General features: G+C 42.5%; 1 protein-coding gene across 3 annotated transcripts in view; it reads right to left on the bottom strand.

Annotated features, from left to right (window-relative positions):
• Positions 1–21,083, bottom strand: part of znf385c (zinc finger protein 385C) — a 188,179-nt gene that overhangs the window by 17,294 nt on the left and 149,802 nt on the right. For all 3 annotated transcript variants that reach the window (XM_084744379.1, XM_084744380.1, XM_084744381.1), the window contains 3 exons: positions 17,072–17,214; positions 7,830–7,940; positions 2,108–2,333 (listed from right to left, as the gene is read on the bottom strand). In XM_084744379.1, the coding sequence (XP_084600505.1) occupies positions 2,108–2,333; positions 7,830–7,940; positions 17,072–17,214 (480 nt within the window). The remainder of the gene's footprint in view (positions 1–2,107; positions 2,334–7,829; positions 7,941–17,071; positions 17,215–21,083) is intronic.

Raw genomic sequence — 21,083 nt, 5'->3', positions numbered from 1 at the left:
GATCGATCTCTGCCGGCCCTTTTATTTACACAGCATCTCTTGCTCCCAGACATCCCACAATCCCACAGCTCTGGAGCTCCTCCATCCATCACCGGGCACGGGGACGGAGGGCCAGGTTGGACGGGTTTTGATGGGGATAGAGTGGGTTGAATTTGCTGAGGTTCCGATGCAGAGGAACACAGAGGGGATAGAAGAGCGAAAGGGTGAAGGATAAGGTGTACAGAAGATGTAATCTCAAAGTGTAACACAGCGGAGCAGAGGGGAAGAGATAACAGAGGCCAAGATATTGGAGGAGGAGGAAGATGGAAGCTGTCAATGGTGTGAAAGGAGGATTGGTAAAGGGGGTTTAGACAGATGAAATGCAGCAGAAGGAGGAATTAGAGGAACCAAAGCGTGATAGAGTGATCATCAAAACATGCTTTCTTCCTATCTTTTTGTCTGTTAAAGGGATAGTTCACCCCGAACATCCAAAATACATAGTTTTCTTCGTACTTGTAGCGCTATTTATCCATCATGGTGTGGGCTGCTGAGTTTTGGAAATAGAAGCTGTACAGATGTCTGGTTTCTCTCCAGTATAAAGGAACTAGATGGCTGTTGTGTTGTTTTTCGAATGTATTTTTTGGCGCTTTGATCACCACAAGTCAAGTGCCATTTACCTCTGTTATATTGGAGAGAAGGCAGACGCGTCTACGGCCAATACTTCTCAGCAAGTCACACCAAAACTATCTAGGTGTATAAAAAGCTCTACAGACCAGGGGAAAAATATGTTTTTGATTTTGGGATGAACTGTCCCTTTAAGTAAACATATGAAGGATAAATTTGTAGCCACAGTGTACTAAATCTGCCATCAAACAAAATATGCACAAACACAAAAGCACAGAAAGGTGTGGACACAGTAGGCAAAATCAAAAAAAAAAAAATACTACATAGCTTGAGTGAAATGACGTAGGACCAGAACTACTTCATAATAAAATAATTTCTACATGAAATAGTGAGGTCATGAGTCATAGCCCTGCTGGAGAGGCTCGTAGCCCCCCAAAATTTTGAACAGTATAATGCATTTGGAGAGTAACAATAATTGCTTGGAGATAATGCCAGGAACCCAACATAAGTCATAAATATGGCCAAAATCACTTTTTTCACTTCAGTTTCTTATTGTATTGAAATAACTTTCACTGTAAAACAAATTAAGCAGAGGAGCACAGCTGCAGTATTTTTCAGGTGGTTCAACACTCATTACTCAAGTTCATCCAACCAATAAGTGATCATTTAAGTTAAGTTACTCACAGGGCTACACAAAGGGAGAAGCTTTTTCTTAATAAAGATATATGACTGTAATGGTCAGGACACCTGAACCCAACCACAACATAAAAATGCAACAGAAAAAAAAAAAAATTAATTAATATATTTGAACTTGTACTGTAGTTCTGTATGTGCGCAGCTTGTTATATGTATGTCACTTTGTGTAAAGAAGTTCATGCAAAGTCGCTGGATGATGATGCAGCTAAGTAGTTTCAGCAATTTCTCACCATATTTTTTTACATTTTAAGAAATGCACACACACACACACCTACACACACACGTATATATATATATATATTCCCATGTGTATATAAATACATCTAATAAAAAAATGTAAAAAGACCTAGGATAAATACAGAGGACATGGTCTCAGTGTTCTCAGTGGTAGCTGCTGGTCTGCAACAAGGCCTGTGAATTATTTTTGGTAATCAGGTCATACTTTCTGGAAAGGGATGTTGCTGTTGAGTTGTTCGAATATATATTTAGCTGCTTTGAGCACCACAAGTCAGGTGCCAACTAGGTCCATTATATTCACGAGAAGGTAGATATCTCAACAGCTGATATCTCCAAAACTCACATTAAAACAATCCAGATGGATAAAAAGCACTATAAGAAGACAAATATGTATTTTTGATTTTAGGGTGAACTGTCCCTTTAATGTATTGACTATATTGATGTATTTTTTTAAGTAAATTAATACCATCAGTGTTTATTCATGTAATGTGGACGAGTAGCTGATCGCCATGGCATCAGCTAATGTGGATCCTTTTAATAAACAGATAAACAAACTGTCACTTTCACGTACTTGTTCCCTCCACTAAGCTTGTATCCATGAGCACTGGAAGAGCTGCCTCCGATGTGGACGTCTTGCTCCGGTCCCGATCTCGTTCCCGGTCTCTGTCTCTGTCTCTATCTCTGTCCCGTCCTGCGGACGAGGCCTCCCCGGCTCGCCGCTGCCTGTTCTTCTGGGCCTCCATGGCTTTGAGCTTGCGGGCGTGTTTGTGGCCCTTGTAGTGTGCCTCTGCTTGGTTCTGCAGGAGAGAAATGAGAGAAAACCAGGTTGGGAGGGAATAGCAGAAAGGAGAGTTTGACTCGATGCATTATCTGCTGGAGAGACTGGAGCCCACGTGCAATAAATGTTAAAATTCACGGCTGAATATTCGCTCTCTCGCAGGCATACACAGGCTGCAAGGAAGAGAGTCTGTTTCCACCTGATAACGGCGATGGCACATTGGGAGGCCAGAGGTATAATTGCATGTGTAATATGCAACAAGAGAGAGGATCCCATCTCCACAACTACCCTATTAATGTGCACTGTGAGAGTCAGCTTCTGCAAGTCCTGGACACGTGGCAATCCATACTAATGTCACACACATCTAAGCACTCACGAGCACACAGACCAACAAACACATTCTTACTGACTGTGATGCAACAATAAACACGCTCACACAGATTTCCTTCCGGGTGGATTCACCTTCACATTCTCATCATTCTCACGGCCCGGTTCAATCCGAGAACAAAGCCCCTGTTGTCAGAGCAAGCGTGGATACATAAGAATATCGGAGAAATCAATACAGAGATCACTCATTAAAAGCTAAAACAACCTCCGGGGATCAGCTCTCCTCAGCTCCTGGCCTGGATAGGAGAGAGTTATACAGCCAAGGAGCAGAGCTAGAACATTACAGGAAAAGAAAAAATCACACATAACCACCGGTTCAGCAGATACAGCACAATAACAGCTAAATTAAGAGTTTAAGAGTTTTACTCCAAATGTAATTCAAAATATGGAAAACTTAAGGGACCCATGTGTGATATTTATGGTGTTTTTGTGTTTTCGTTACCTTGGAATTAGCCATTTCTATCTATGGCATGTCTGACATCCACTGTAATCCACCATTAATTTAATAAAAAAATATTTTTATTATTATTATTATTATTTAGCAAAGATTGAAAAAGGGGGAGAACAAGAGATGCTGACGGCCCCATGGCAGTGTTTACCTTAAGCCCCAAAATGACTAAATCTGCCCCTGGGTGTCAATTTTAATATTAAATGAAAAATCAATATTAGTTTTCAATTTCAATAATCGAAATCAGAGGCAGGACTGGAAACTCTCGTATTGTTTTCTTCGCTCCATCCCCATCTATTTGCACACATCCAGCATGTGTCCAGAGATAAACAAAAAACACAACGCTTTAAATAAGACACAGCTACTGGTAACCTGCAGCTGCCCTTTTCACTGTGGGAGTATTTCCACTAGTTTAACATTTAGCAAGTAGTGTTTCACACACCTGTGCTGTGAAGAAGGCACAAGGACGCTGTGGTCACATTGCATAAACAGGGACGTTTTTATTGCTCTTCAGTAAAAACACAGCTTTTCAGTAACTACATTATTATTATAATATACTTATCTAGCCACATCACAGCTGGCAAAAGTAACTTAAGTATGCCTTACAGCCCGAAGCCTTTTCTGTGACTGTGGAAACATGCGGGGCCTCTGGCATGTCGCCCCACCATGCAGCTCCATGGCCAGGATTTACTGTAGAAACACGATGGTTCATGAGTCCTAGCCTCGCTATGGTTATGGTGGATGCCAACAACAATGATCACTTAAGGAAACAGTCGGTGCCAACTTCCAGCTCCAACACAAAGTCAAACCAAACTGCAGTATTTTTCAGGCTTTTCCCTAAATAACCATTGTGTTCTGACACAATTTTATTGCTCAAGTTCATCCAAACAATCAGCCATAATAGAAAAGTATAACACCAGTGCCAGCAGCTGACTGTAGGTGAAGGAAGTTAAAACTTACTCAAACTTATTTCTTTAAAAAAAAACTTGCTGCACATGCTTCCTAAATTCAAGAATGCTGCATAAAATCGTTGAAAAGATTAAAATTAAATATATACCAATACATAATATGCCCCGTTAAATAAGAAATTAAACACTGTAAATGTAATTCTTATTTGAAATGACATAAAAGAAGAGGCACTGATCAATGAATTACAGATAAATGAGTTATTACTGAAATTCTAATATTAATCACTTAACAAAATTATCTGTCTGTACCTCATATTATGTTCCTGTTCAGCTCTGCTGCTGAGATGATGCTAACCTTTGTTCACAACACAGCATACATTGTTTATATATATATATATATTGTACAACAAAGCAGTTTTAGTAATGCCATCACTTTGAGAAAGTTTCACAGCCACTGTAGGTTGAGACGAGGTGTTTGCAGTCTGCAAGCTCACTGCGAGATGCCACTAATTCGTTCACACTGATCCTCAAAAACATTAATTATAGAGAATGCTGAGTAATATGGACATTTTCATACCCTCAATATTTAAGAGATGGACGGATTAAGGATTAAGGATTAAGTATAAATTAGCTTTTTTTTCTTTTTACCAAACGGTGTGTGTTTTGACAAGTGGAGCAAGGTAAGACATTCCTCTGAGACTGCTACGCTCTCATCCAGTTTTACTTACTCAAGAAATAAATCATGCAAATCCTCAGACACCAAACAAGTCGAGTCAAGAGACTGGACTTCAGTTTGAAGAGTCCTAAGTGAGGAATAAATGCATGCAGAGAGCTGAAAACACTAAAAGACTTTTTCATTAGGGGCAAAATGTGGATTTCTCTGATTACCTGAGCATCAATGATACATTAAATCCTGTGAGCAATAAACAAGATTATTGCTCGAGCTACGTTCGTGCACAGATGCATCTCATCTCGGCCTCATGTGTTCGCTCTATGTAATCTAGGGACGAAGTTAAATATGTATTTCACATTAGCGAGCCTAATGGTGTGATGTCATGGCGGCCTATAAATAATGTGGCTGTCAAAGCATCTGTAAAAACAACTCGGATACTTCAGCACATCGTTTGGCTGATCTGCCGTGAAAAAGCTTCGGAGATTAGCGCGATGTGATGAATTCAGCTGGCGTCTCCACCAGCAGCCTCTCCGTCCAACTGAGTCTCAGTGGAGGCTGAGGAGGGACACGGTGTGAAATGAGCTTTGGTCTTCACATCACCACCACGGCCGGCAGGATACAGAACTCCTCTAAAGGATCCTTGATGTCCAGTGATTAAACCTACGGCTAAAGGTAAACAACAGACTACATCTGGTACTGACATACATGTTTAGTAGGTGTGGAACATGTCCCCCTGTGACCGTGAAACAGCACTGAATCCTTTCTCCCAATAATGAACTGCATGTAACAAAAAAATAACAAAGACATAAAAATAAAGTGGATGTGCCAGTTGGTTTGCTTAATTTAACAACCGTTGAGCTGCCTGTTCTGATTGCAGACGTGTCTTTGCAAAATCTGTTACCAAATTCAACAGTCACAGTTGCTTCTGTGATAGTTTTGTAGCCTAATTATTTTCTATCCTGACAAAATAAAATTCTAAATATGATGAACGAAATGAAAGACATAAAAAGAGCAAGAAACATACTGATACAAACATACTCTCCTTCCTCACACATGCGACTTAAAACTTAAAATATTTCAAAACCAAGATTATAAACGTCCAAACTACCAGAGTAGAGGCCTTTTCACACCAGACACGCCTCCAAAATATTCATGATTTCATGCTGTTTAATTATTGCCGTTGGTGTGTAAAAGCCTTAATGCAACATTGTTTATCGTAGACTCGGTCCCAAAGGGCCCTGTCCATTGTTCCGATGGCGCATTACATTCCCAACCCCCAATAGCCCTAAAAATTTCACACTGAACAGAAATCCCATGGGTCCAAAAGCCTGATCTCCCAAAAACAAAAGCCTACTGTTCCTGAGGCCACACTCTGATCCTCCCTAGAGTTTTTAGCCCTTAATATCTTGCTCTGTAGCAAAACTTCAGCTAACTAGCCAGCTAATCTACATCATTTGTTAGCTACAATAGCTAGTTACATCTGATAGGTAATTTTAGGAAAACACTAGCTAACTAGCCAGCTAATATACATCAATTGTTAGCTACTCTAGTTAGCTACATCTTTTAGCTAAATTTAGCTAAATTTTTGCTAACATTACCTAAAGATTTGACTGTATGTATGTTGATTTTACAGATCCTGCAGCAACATCATTTAACCACCTTAAAAATTTGTTTTTCTTTGCAACATAATCATGTCTAGCATGTGCAAGTACAAGAAAAGCGACATTAGACTGAGGTGCTGCTGGGTACCAAGCTTGCTCAGCTTTTTTTGGACCACAGAACAAAAAGGGGCGGGGCTTAGGAAGGGTCTACTGTGCTCTTTTGCACCTGTACCCACAGTTCACTGACACACACTTGAGCACAGTTCTACATCACTGCAGCTGGTCGACAAGTTAAACCACTGGAGGTCAGCAAAAACAAGATTTTCTGCTGTTAAACTGCTCTTGAAGAACAATTTGTGCTATACTGAGCAGCACAGAAAATTTTCTTATTCCTCCTTTGAGCCTTGTGCACAGGGATAACTTGGTGTAATATCTGAGCAAACTCTGAGGAGGCTGCATGAGAGTGTTAGGGAAGTATTCACATTCTCAGAGAGACAGATAAAGCTACAGTCAGACCTGACACTCCTCTTTAAGTCGGTGTGCAGATTCAGGGAATGGGATTTTCTCTCGTGTGTGAAGAGCACGTCTGAGTCTCCTCTCCCCCCTCAGCTCCCTGTCTCCTGTGCCTCAGCCTTTCTTTGAAGATGGGGTCCCAAAAAAAAAAAGTGTGTGTCTGTGTGTGTGTTTTACTGTGCCCAGACATGAGATGTCTTAAGGCTTTCTGGACTATTATCTATTTGTTTATGTGAATATGCATGAAATGTCATGGGATGTTGTGTGTGTGTGTGTGTGTGTGTGTGTGTGTGTGTGTGTGTACGCGTGTGTGTACATGTACAGTATGTGTGTGTATATTTGTGTATGTGTGCATGTGCTGGAGGTGGCAGGGACGGGAAAAATGGAACGAGGAGCCGAGAATGCTGCTTCCTGCTGGGGCTGCTGATTGTTTCTGCGCTTTGCTGATAAACAGCAGCTCTCCCTGCTGTCTAATCCCTCACACCACAACAACAGACACAGACACACATACAGATTTCATTGTAAGGAAAACTGCACAAAGTTTTATATACACAAACCCAGAAGAAGAAAAAAAGAAATGACTAACTTTAGGTTTACATTTGCAGAAAAGGATCCACCGTTTCCATTTTTTTTCTTATTGCATATGCACGCAAAGATGCAAACATTTGCTTTTACACACACACACACACACACACACACACACACATACAGTATGCACATACACAGTGAGTCAGTGGGGATGACAGGAGCTGAGGTAATTGAGGAACAGACACATTTTCAAAAACAACATTCAAGAAGATAGCAGAAGCACAAAACAAAGAGATGTTGTTCTCTGAGGCTAGACTCACATTTTGGTATGGATTGCTTTTATGTTGTAAATTACACAGTCTGGCGTGCCGACTCTTTCTCTCTCTTTTATAGTCCCAAAACCTCTCTATCTTTTTCATAAACACAGAGGCATAAAGCCACTAAAAAAATCTCTTACCGTTGAGTTAAAGCGCAGGTGGCAAATGTTGCAGGAGATAATCTGTTTCTTCTTGAGGGGCTGGGGGACACCAAATGTGTGGTTGATCACTGCCTTCTGGACAGGGTCCATCTGAGAGACAGAAAGAAAACACCAGTGCAAACAACATTACTCCTGCAAGATTTTATTTCCCCAAATGAGAAATTTCTACACAGCAGAACATTCTTCAGTGTGCCTATACTGTTATAAAGAATCCTCTAATGCATCAGTGGACAGTTGAAGATCACATCCAGATTTTCTGCAGCTACAGTAGAATATAATGGGGAGATAATTTCAGTTATTAGTGATGAATGTCATATTATTTTATGACAGTTCCTGAGAATTAAAGAGTAAGGGCATCTTTCAACATTCAACATTTGGCACCAACGCTGAGGAATCTGTTGAAAAGAGACACCTGATTCCACGTTGAAACTGTTAAAATTGAGGCAGATTCTTTGCCTGCAACAAGTTCCGAATAAGTGGAGCATGTTTACCACTGTGATATATCAACGTTTCTTTTAACAACACTCAGCCAGTGTTTGGGAACTGAGGACAGTAATTGTTGAAGTTCTGAAAGAGAAATTCTTTCTCATTCTTGCTTGATATGCTTCAGGTGCTCAACAGTCCAGGGTCCCTGCTATTGTATTTTGTGCTTCGTAATGCACCACACATTTTCTGTGGGAGAAAAGTCTGGACTGCAGGCAGGACAGTCTAGTGCCTTAACTATTTTACAACAAAGCCACACTGTTGTAACAGGTGCAGAGTGTGTCTTGGCATTGTCTCGCTGAAATAAGCGGGGACATCTCTGAAAAAGACATGGGTTGGATGGAAGTATACGTTGCTCCAAAAGCCGTATGTGTCTTTGAGCATTAATGGGACCTTCACAGATGTGACAGTTACCCATGATGCCATGAGCACTAACATGCCTCCATACCATCACAGACACTGGCTTTTGAAATGAGTGCTGGCAACAATCTGGATGGTCCTTCTCCTCTTTAGCCCAGAGAGACGTCTGCAGCGTTCCTGGATATTGTTGATATACAGCTTTCTCTTTGCATGAGTTGCATTTGTAGATGCAGAAACAAACCAAAGGGCTCACGGGCCTAAGCAGCATCCTTTATGCAATTATGCAGATTTTCATGCAGTACCATCTGAGGGGTCAAAGGTCACAGACATTCAACATTGGTTTTCAGCCCCGCCCCTTATGTGTAGTGATTTCTCTGGGTTCTCTGAATCTTTTTTGAGGTTTGTGGTGCAACTCAAATCTGAACGCAACCAGGGGACATGGAGAGAAAAATGCTCCTCACATGTTAATCATAATGAGTCACAAGGAAGAAAAAACAAAAGAAAAATAAGAACAAGAAATCAAGGACAAGCAGGGAGTGTTAACAACAAATGGAAACTTAACTCGGTAAATTAGCATGAGGTTGCCATGACCCTGTGATGTGAGGGGAATATTTCAACTTCTTCCTGCAAGGACAGTGTGTGATACTCAGTTTGGTTTTGTCATAGCTTTTTGACAACATTAGCTGTTTGGCCAACATGTAAGGAGAAACTTGACCAGTGGCTGTATTTTATTTTATTTTTAATTAAAGAGAAAAGGCTGCAGTGCCTAAAGAGTCAGACTGACATACCTTCTGTGAAGCAGTAGATGAGGGTAGTTAGAAGACAGACAACAAAAGACCACCTCGTTGGAGGCCGACTTTATTAATTTTGCCAAACTTACATATCTTTGTAGCTGCATGAGAAGTCACCAGTTTATACACAATGGCACAAGCTTATCCTATCCTATCCTAGGCATATTTTCTTTTTCAAAATGTTTTGTTTTTATGCCGCTACAAAATTCAAGGCACAACTATTATGCAAACAAACCTGCTCATGAGCCATTTGGAATATCATGTGTTCTACTTTCATTACAACAAGAAGAAATTTTTAATTTTCAATCTGCTTTGAAAACATTAAATTGTGTTAATTCTTTGCACGCAGCTATCAAATGTAACGCCAGTGGTCCAACCCACACAGGTGTTTCCATTTATTTGTCTAATTAAACCTCTTTACAGAACAGTGGAGATGTGAACACAATATGTCTGATTAACATCTTCTTCACTTGTTTTCATTCCTGTCGGTACGCTGAGACTGTTGACTGCATTACACAAATTCTCACTTGTGTGTTAACATTTTTCTTGAAAATTATCACAGACAATTCTTTTTTCACCTTTTATTTCTGAGGCAAAAGTGTGGCATGATTACTTGAATTTTTATATCTGGCAACATGATTTAGTTTTACTTATATGGCAGTAGTCTGTTCGCTACTGTTCAGTTGATGTATACTGTGTCTGTCAGTCCCTCTTTGGGAAAAACAGCATTTCACCCAGATGAGTCTGGTTTTGCAGGATGTAGCAGTGCACGTTTTGGCGAGCTCATGGGCAAAAGGTCTGTGCCAGAGTAGGTTTGTGTTATGCAATAAAGTTGGGAGGAAAAATATTTAGATTTTCATGTGTCTCTCTGTGGCTGTTTGCTCTTAATTGCCTACACAGCACAGACAGGAGACACTCTGCTGCTGTAGACTCCTTTCTGCTGTATGTCACTGTGTTTAGATCATAATTAAGATGTGTGTCAGATTCACTCCTAATGCACTGCAAGCTAAAGTAATCATCACGTCTGACATTTTAAGAATATATTAATGGAACTGGCCCACCCTTTCACCGCCAACAAAACCTCTTTTTAATTTATCATCCAGACCTCAAAAATGGGGCTGAGCCGAGCCAGGCCGAGCTGGGCTCTGGGCTATATTGAACGAGGTGGGACATGGTACACATGCGGGATAAAATACTGAAAATATGCCCTCTAAAATCGTCCTTCCTGACATAAAAATGAAAACAAGTTTTCAAGGATTTATATCCACCTGACGCAGGAATTTCTGTAAGTTAAAGGAGGATTCAGAGGTCTCTGGATGCCAATGATCTTTAACAACGCTGGTGAGACATGGCTATCACTGCAATCAATCAAAGCTGGATTTATACCTCTGTGTTAAGGGGCTACGCTGTGCCCATGGCTGCTATTTGACGTGTGTCTCCCCAAAAATACAACACATCAAGACTAAGGTGGCAAAGGAGACTGCGAGAACTGTGATTGTTCAGCTTAGGCTGCTTGTGTTCTCTCATAGGAATCTCTGATGCTGGTAAAGATTGTTGAGAGTGAAGACAATATCATGGATGTTGAAGGAAGAATGTAAGTAGTCCTCTCTATTTCAGTTACGCACTTCTAGCAAAGCCATTACTGGGCATTTATTGACTGTAGTTTGAGGCCTTTTTGACGAGAACTGATCACTGTTATTTGGTGAATTAGATCTACTGCCTCGTGGTTGTGTGCCTCCACCAGCCAGTCATAGAGCGCTGAACATTAAGATGTCACAGTGAAGTTGACCTCTGACCTTTTAGATATAAAACATCTCATCATCATTTTACCCTGCTAGAAATCTGCGTGATATTTTGTCAAAATTAGGTTAAGAATTTTGGCCATTTTTGGTCACAGTGACCCTGAACTTTGACCCCCAAAATCGAACCAGTTCATCCTTGGCTCCAAGCGGACATTTGTGCCAGATGTAATGAAATTCCTACCAGGCGTTCCTGAGATATTGCATTCACGACACTTCTGTACCAAATTTGAAGAAATTCTGTCAAAGCATTCTTGAGATATCAGGTTCACGATGATAGGAGAGATGGACTTTAGGTAACGGTGACCTTGAACTTTGACCTTTGACCACCAAAACATGATGATTTTATTTTATCATTGTGTGAAATCTATAAACATAACATCTTTACCCCTTTAGCCTTCGTGTTTCTGTCCATACAGGTTCTGTAGGATAAGTAACTTTGCTCCTACATGACCGTTTTCATCCTATACAGCTCCCATAAATGCAGTAAGAGTTCATTGTAATCTCAGAAATGTGATATTATGACTCACTGCAGCCCACAGGGAGTGTTTCTGGAGAGGTTTTTGGGCAGACTAATTCAGTTTGAACTGTCTGTGTAAAGACTGCAGAGAGTCCCAGAACAGCGTACTATAAACAGCAGAACGAAAGCCGAGGCTTCATTAGAAGGTCTGCGTGCCACGATGACAGCTGATTTCAGTGCAGTACCCTTCAGCAGAGTATCACATATAACAATCACCTTGGATCTGTCCCCAGGCTGGCACACGGCCTGGACCGGTTCGCTCCTCTGCACTCTGAGAAATAAAGGTGCTAACCAGAACCATAAAGGGTTCTTAGGCTTAGGCTGTTCCTGGCAGAACATTTTTACTCTTTTAAAGGTCCCACTCTTTCAGGGAGTTCGACCTAGAACCTGTCATAAAGAGATACACCTAGAACCATCTGTGAAAGGTTCCACCCAGATCCCCCTATGAGAGGTTTTAAAGGAGCATCCTTCTTTGGTGTAACGGTTCCACCCAGAACCCTCTCTAGGGGTTCCCTCCAGAACCTTTCCACCTTCTAAGGGTGTAGACAACAATCCACCCAGTGGGTTCTACCAAGAACCTTTTATTTTCAAAGGGGTTCATGTGGAACACAATTAGGGGGTTCTACCAAGAACGTTTTTATATCCCAAGGGTTTTATCTAGAACCATGCAAGGGTGGTCTCCCGTGAACTTTGTTATATTCCAAGGATTTTATATAGACCACACTCTGTAGGTTCTACCAAGAACCCTTTTATACCTCAATGGATTTGTCTAGAACACACTCTGGAAGTTTTACCAAGAACCTTTTTATATCCCAAGTGTTTATTACATAGAACCAAGGAAGGGGGTTCTATCATGAACTTTTTTTATATATATATTTAAAGGGTTTTATCTAGAACGTTCTATCAAGGACCCTTTTATACCTCAAGGGTTTTAGCTAGAACCAACAAAGGGGGTTCTTTATTGTTCCAAGGGTTTCATCTAAAGCATCTAGCCACAGAGACAAGGATTTAAACAATCTTCAGGCAAATGGTTCTGGGTAGAACCTGAGTCCTTCAGGAAGAACCCTTATTGTCTGAGTGTGCCTGCATGGTAGAAGGTACTCGGGATGGCCGGGCAGAGTGCTGTCCTCACACTGAGTGGAACCGCTCACTGGAACCTCACCGGTGGCACCGCTGACACCAGCTGCTGCCCGGAGATCAAGGCGTGTCGGTGCACCGATGGCAGCGATGATGGCACGCTGCCTCGCTTTCTTTCTGATACGGCAGCCTGTCCAACATCAGATCCCTCTGTCCCACACAAAGACCTGCGTCGTGTCCAGGCAGCTGCCTCCTCTGCACGAGCGGAGTCTGTTTACGAGGGATTCCTCAAGGCCAGGTGTGAGAGGGAATATAAACACACCTGACACTGAAACCTCCACGCCGGAGGTATATCTCTCCCTCAGGGCTATCTTTGCCTTTGTTGCTTTATTTTGGCCTCCTCTACACCACTCAGAGCTACCTCTGGGAGCAACTGACTTTTTCCTTCACCGACCGAAGCCTGACCACAGAAACCGAGCTCCCCCTCCTGCCGCCCTCTGTCCACCTTAGCAGGGCAGGCTGCACACAGCTATTTGTTTTAGGAGCTGAAGAATGTGCCCATTGTCTGTCCGCAGCCATCCTGAACCGACTGCTATAAATGTGTCTTTTGTCCAAGCCCACCGTCCTCCCCCGCCATCCTGGTGCAGACAGAACTTATCCTGTGTCGGGCGGCTGGGTCCATGATGGGGTTTCAGGGTAGGTAGAGAGAAAGAGTCACACAGAGAAATAAGGAGAGGGTGAGGAGGAGGAGGAGGGGGGAGGAGGATGTTAGAAGGGACACCAGGGGAACCGGGGGATATTTAGTTTTGCAGACAGGTGCATTCATCTTCCCCCGTACACACGTCCAGGACGACGTGTGCCTTATCAGGGCTAAGAGAACCTGGGGCTCCCAGCTGAATGGACTTTGTGATTAATGCCACAGCTGCACTGTCAGACTGTGTGTTATGGAGGCTAATCATCTCCTCCCGGGACTGAAGCGACACTGATTTGATGTTATTTCCGCAGTTATCATAATTTCTGCATTCTAGCTGTGGTACAGTAGCTTCTGCATCCTACTGCGAGTAGGAATGGCTAATTGAATATTATTGCAACTGTGTAAATATGATAGCACTACAGGTAAGAGGAAAAATAGCCAATCATTTAACAGGTGTGTTGTTTGGTTGCACTAGGATGGGAAACTGCTGTTGCATGAACCAAATATTGCTCGTCTCCAAACTAACCAAACTCCACAGGTGACATCAATAAATTTACCTCGCAGAATACAGGAGTTGCTGGTCTACCGCTCAGTTAGTTTTTTTTATTATTGTATGACTTTGGTGAATCCAAACCATCTTTCTGGAATATTGAAGTCACACAAAACCACAAAAAAATGACAGATCGAGACAGCGGTAGACCAACAGCCCCTGTGTGCCGTGTGGTAAAATTACTGATTTCGCTTATGGAGTCTGGTTGGTTTAATAAAAGTGATGTTTGACTTACAGAACAGCAGTTCAGTCTTTTACCCGTGTGCCTTTATAAATAAAGTGATTAAATTCAACCATTTTTCTCCCGGTGTTCATCACAAATAGACCACTGCTATATTGCCCAGTCCTATGTGTAACTATACTAACTTCTTTTTTTTTAATAAGGAAGCATAATGCCCCAAAATAAAACAGTGCTTTCAATTGTGAAATACAAATGCTGGGGGTTTCAGACATTATTTTTATTAGACAAAGCTGTTAGGCACAGACAATGGTTTGTGAGTAGAAACTGCAATTTTACGAATGAAAAAATAAGCATAACACAGACAAAACACTGACCAGAGACCTGCCCTCCTGCCTCCACTGCTAATATAAATACATGAGGCTGTTAGAGGAATGAGTGTGTCCATGCTGCCTTTGCTGCCGGGCATGCTCAATCCTCCATAGGGTAGCAGAGACGACCCCACCACCAAAATCAGTGGGCAGCAGAACAAATGAATAAACTGCACTTTTCACATAGCAGGCCGGAGAGACCCCCTACATATACACACATCATACAGCACACGTTTATGTCTCATCCACCCCCTCACACATGTAAGAACCAGTCATCCAGATGTCTGCGCGGCCCGACTGCTCCCTCTCTCTCATCCTACCTTTTTTCGCTTGGTTTGAAAAGGTGTAAAGTGCACGCTGGAGCGAAAGCTGTGGCTTATGTTTCATTTACAGACCACAGAACTGGAGATGGTTTCACAGTGTGCGATGAGGGAGCGAACACACGCCCTCATGCGCACGCGCGCACACACTCACACACACACACACAGTGTAAAACTAGGATCAAAGAAATCAAAAGTGCCGACATACACACACAGAACGACAATGGGTATAACGCTGGTAAGTAAAGGATCAAAGATACAAGCTTTTAATTCCAGGCACAGAGGCGAGGTAAGCATCAGAGCCGAGGGACTTGAAGACCGAGCAGTTTGTTGCTGACGTTCGAAACAAATTAATAAGGGTCTCATCTGCAGAGATGCTGATATTGAGGTGACAACTAGCCACTCTGAGAGGTGAAACTCTGCTTGAATAAAGATTAGCACTCCAAACCTTAGGTGAAGCTTCTGCATATAGACAGTTTAGGACTGGAGGCTAAAGTCTGGCAGAACAGATAGTGAGACGGTGAATAAAAGGTTGGCTAGCGTTAAGGGCACTGTTTTATAGGCCTGACAGCAAATTTATGAAGTGTGTGGACAACCCTGAACTCTAAAATTAAAGGGAAAATTCTGCCCTTTTCATGCAGACGCCCAGTCACCGTTGATGGTAAATGTAGAAAAAAGACACAGACTTCGGGGAATCAGCTCGTGGCTTTGCTTCATCTGTGCAAAAGCCTCACAACAGCTGACCAAAATTTCTGACATTACACCACTTTCCTAACTGGAAGCGAGGTGAGTGAACTTGGGCGAATGGAGGGCGAATAATTGTCCAGATATACAATGAACAATATCACAGTAGCGCTGCTTGGGATTTCTCCCTCTGCAGATGAGTAAGTTAAGTGTCTAAGTTATTTATTCATAACTAAAATAATTTCCTTAAGTCAGTCTTGTTTCTATATAGTCGGAAGACAGCTTATTTACTTGGAATTCCCAAGAGCTCCACATTTTCCTATGCTGTGGCTCATATAAAGAGTTTCCATTTTTTAATTAGTCTCTCATCCTCCCTGTTGACTGCTTTGATGAGGGGAAACAGAAATGTCAAGGATGTCGCCATCAATTTTGACCAAAGCAAATAAGTTGGAGGTGAAGCAACTGTGCAAAACTTTACTAATACAGACTCAGGGCAAGAGCTAAAACAAGCGACACGCTGCTGAGCCTCTTTGCTGACGCACGGAGCTGGTTAGGACATCTTCATTGGGAAAAACTGAAGCAATCAGCTATTTGCTCGCTTCCAGTTAGAAAGTGGTGTTAGAAATTCATCCAAATGTCTGCTTGCTGTTAGGGAGCAGTCGATTGGTCCTCACTCCCCTGTACGCTGCACGACAAACAATGCCTGATGAAGCCAAATTCAGTCCAACTCTTTAATGAGTCATGCAGCTCAAATATGGGTTCAGAAACGGGCTCAAATTGTACAGTGTCTACCCAGCTTCTTAATACTGACTGAATGATGGTTTGCCAGATGCCTAGATTCCTCACTTTCATTCCCCTTGCCTCATATCTTGCCTAACACCTTGCATTGTGGAAGATGAGATGAGACAAAGGGCCCTATTTAGATGAATTATAGCACATGGTCCAAAGGGCATGGCGCAAGGGCGGCGCAACATGAATGAAACTAATCAGAGTGTCATCTCCCTTCCCCTTTTTCATATTAAAACTAATAGACTCATGATCGCACAGATGGGCGCAAGTACATTTGATATTTAGGTAAGAAAATAACAACTGCATCAGTCAGAAAATAGCAATGACAGATGCACTGCACGCTGCTTTGCACCAGGCAGAAGACATTTTTGTTCTCAAGCTCAAAGAAGTGTCTTATTAAACAGTGTACAGTCAAAATCTTCAGCGGTGAAGTCAGTGACCCGATCTAATTAGGCACTGCATTATTTATAAGCTATATCGGGAAATGCAAAATACCTTTATTGTTGTTGATTAAAGTCATAGATTAATTTCTTCCACCTTAATATCACAGTTTATCTAGTTGCTATTTTCCATGATATGAGGCGCCAAAGAGCCGTTACACTCACTGTGTTAAAGTTGGGGAAGAGGCTGAGTGGAGAGGATCCATTGAGTCTGAAGGGCAGGAGGTGTTTGAGGTCGAGCTGAGGTTGCAGAGGCCGTCCTGGGACGGGGAGGGAAGCCAGGAGAGGGCTGCCCTGGGCAGACGTTCCTGGATAAACACAAAGAGAGATGAGAGATGTTAGAAGTTAAGAAACAACGGGAAACATGAACATGAGGGACATTTTCTGTCCCACTGCACTGATGGCTTCCAAAAGGTCAGGTGCTGCACTCAGAGGAGGACTGACTTTGATTTATTAGATACCAGAGGCACTGTTACACCTCCATCTGACACCCAACACACTTTGTATACAAGTGTGCTTGTATCTGGGACAATACAGTGTGTGTAAGTAAGTGTGTGTTTCTGTTTTTATGCAGACAATAGGAGGTGGTGAACATGTGTGTTTGGAGGGGATGGGCAGTTTTGTTGGAGACTTAATACTCCCATCACCCCAATTGCCCAAGCTGATCCCCCAAGGATACGCACCTGCCCTCATGTACACACACACATATACACACAAACACATCATTTAATTACTGATTTATTGGCTAAGGAAAGGTGCCTGTGCAAGGGGAAGATGGGAGATATCGGATTTCAAATGGACCAGGGATGAAGAGATTTCTAATTTTCCGCCTGGCTGCATTTCAGTGGACCGGTGTGCTCACCGGTGCGCAGGCACTTATCCCAGCACCAGGATCAATCATTGGTGTCAGCTGCAGGTCACCGTGGCCACCCCAAAGTATGCCTATCATGTGAGCCCTATTGCAACACACACACACGCATACGCACACACACACACACACACACACACACACAGTGAGGCTGTCGTATTTGTGTGTGATAACACAAAAGCTATAACTGACCTTGAAATAATACCAGCGGCTGAGAAATAGAAAAGATTGGCCAAAAAAAACACTCCTTCTCAAGCTAAGGGATGGGAGATTTCAGAGACAGATGGTGGGATACAAAAAGGGAACACTGAAGACAGAAACACTGGTGTCACGGTGAAAAATTGGTAATATATTCATTGCTAGGGGTGCAGAGTGTATGGTACTACTCAGTTTATGTTACACAGGCATTGCAACGATGGAATAAAGTCTTTGGCTCCCTGACGAAGGCATGATGCTGAGTTTTTCTAGTTTTAAAGTCTAAAATGACCATGTTGTGACAATGAAGGAATTTCAAAGAGAGTTTTTGTACTTTTTGTGTACAGATGTGTCCCAATCCAAAGAGCATCTCAAACAAACACATTTTGAACCCAGAAAGCACTCCTTCCCAAACATTTTAACTGTTTTAGTTTGCCAGTTTCACATTAATTAGATTTAAAATGAATGCAGAATGTTCGCTTTCTGACTCTTTTCACAATAACAGGGTTAACTTGACAGACAACTGACAGTTATTAACAGCTGATCAGCTTATGGCGTAATGTAACTGTCCTGTGATTGTAATTGTGCTTTTGCAGCATGTAAAATGTTTTGCCAATAAAGCTTATTGAATTGAATTGAACTGACTGCTCAAAAATGTCTCCAAAGCCACCGCAGTCAACAAAACAACAAAAACAGCCAAAGTAAAGTGCAGTGGTTGCTTTGTGAATGTGGTGTTTGTTCTCGTTTGACGTAGCATATTAGCAGGTATTTGTTTCAGCGGTTTCAAGGTTGTGCTATGATGATGATGCTGCCGCTGTATGACCTGTGTGAAGAATGGAACAGAGTGATAGATTGGGAACTCTGTCAGTAGTCTGGCCCGTGGCTGTCTGCGGCTTGGCAGGATTGGCAGCCATGACGCGGGGTGTGTGTGTGTGTTTGTGTGTGTGTGGGGGCTGAAAGACTGAAGCTCTGAGCATATGCTCCTCAGTGCTGGGCTCAGGCCTGCCTTTGCCATGTGTGGGCTCTCCTCTGCTGTCTGTCTGACACCCAGAGAGAAGCAGCACAGGACGGACGCAGCCTACAGACACGTGGGCAGCAGCCGGCGGGGGATCGCTCGCACACACACACACACACACGCACACACACATTCACATTCACATTCACATTCACACAGAAAACGAGGAGAAGCTGAGCCTTCTCTTGGCTGGGCTATCAGAGAAAAGAGCTGGGCTTGCAGGGAGGACAGTTATCAGCTGATAGTACTTCCCCACCTCTCAGTGGCTCCCCAGGCAGCTTATTAAATCAGGGGCTGGCTGTTTGCCTCTTTGGATGATAACACTGCCACGGAAGCACAGCCCGAATCCAGGCATGTACGACAGCGAGCGAAGGGGTGTGTGTGCTCGGCTCGCATGAACCAGACAAGTATCACAGGCGCGCACACAGACACGTACAAACAGAACTGCCTACGCACCTCTGAAAACAAATAGCTCCCAGGGTGACGGGGAAGTCAATATAACAGTCACGTAAGATCAGGCTTGGAAAGTAACAGGATTACATACTTAGAATACAAATAAAAGGTAACTGTAATCCATTATAGTTACAGAAAAAAATACATCATCAGACTACAGTTACATTTTGTAAAAATTGGGATTATTTATCAGGATTACAATTCAAAAATACATTTAAGGGGAGGGATAGCTGGACAAAATTAATTAACTTTGCAATGAATATAAAACATTATATTAGGCTAGACAGTTTTACCATATTTGGTATTGAGGTAATCCAAAACAAACAGAAAGTAATCAAGATACATCACTTTAATATTGTGCTACTTGGATTAGGTTACTGATTATATATTTTTTTTAACAGGTAATCAGTAATTACATCAGAATGTATTTTTAAAGTAACCCTCAGTGTCAGTACTATTTCAGTACAATTTAAAGCAAAGCAACATATATTTGAGCGTTCAAGCACATTTCTTTGTGCTTGTGTGTGTGTGTGTGTGTGTGTGTGTGTGTGTTTGCGGCAGGCTGTCTTATTTCAGCCTGCAGCCCTTGATAACCTCCTTCTATCACACTGCGTCATTTTCCACTCATTTAATGTTGCACATATGTACGAATTTGCATGTCTATGTGGTTCTGTGCACATATGTTTCTTCCTGTACAGAGTCATGTCTGCGTCAGGGCTCAGGTTTATTTACGCCTCACTTGTGGTCCGAGGTCCAGACAGCCGCTGGCAGTTTGAGGCAGGGCCCGAAACCAAATGTCCAGCCTCTTCCCCTCTCTCCCAGATGACTTTGCTAACGGATCTGACTGTCTCCGCCAGTCTTTCCCCAGGCAGGCCTCCTCCTCCTCCAACCATCACAACAACGCATTCCTCCCTCTCATGACTCACTGGGCTTGGTTACACAACATCCACCGTCACATCGCATCTACTCGGATATGTGTATGTTTGTGTGGTGCATCCGAGCCACAGAATTCAAACATTGATTTTTCAATTATTTTCTACTTGCTCATCTGAGAAAATAATGGATTCCAAATGTACACAAGCAAACACACTGAGCCTTCCCTCCTCATTCCTCTTTCGCTATCACAGAATTAGCTGTTCAATCCCCCAGTCCTTTTTACTGTTATTCTCTTGTCATCACTCCAGTGCTCCCCTAGGTTTCTGACAAATTGCCTTTTCTCACATCTAAATACCTCCACCCCGCCCCCGTGCTCTGCGTATCCCTGCAAACTGCTGCTGAGCGGCACAGGAAGGAGAACAGGAGAGGGTCGGGGAGGAGAGAAAACTGCCTTTCTATTTGTGGCCCAGTGTAATTATGTGGGATAGATGCTGGCACAGCAGGGTCTTGAGAGTTGGGTGAGTGGATCTCCACCTTCTTTTTCCTTCAGCCTGTTGCTGTCTGGCCACTCAAAGAAAGTCCACGATATTTCTTCGGATGAACTTGCTTAAAACAGAAGCATTTTGATATGATCCTCCCAAGAAGCACATAAGCGTCAGTCGTTTGAGCGATTGAGACTTCCTAAGCCCCGCCCCTTTTTGCTCTGTTCTCCAATAACAGTTGAGCAAGCCTGATACCTGGTGGAATCAACTTTCTCCTTTCCTGTACTA

The sequence above is a fragment of the Lutjanus erythropterus genome, chromosome 19 (assembly GCF_056507025.1).
Source record: "Lutjanus erythropterus isolate fLutEry1 chromosome 19, fLutEry1.hap2, whole genome shotgun sequence".
NCBI classification, from domain to species: Eukaryota; Metazoa; Chordata; class Actinopteri; order Lutjaniformes; family Lutjanidae; genus Lutjanus; species Lutjanus erythropterus.
This window is presented reverse-complemented; position numbering and strand designations above follow the sequence as displayed.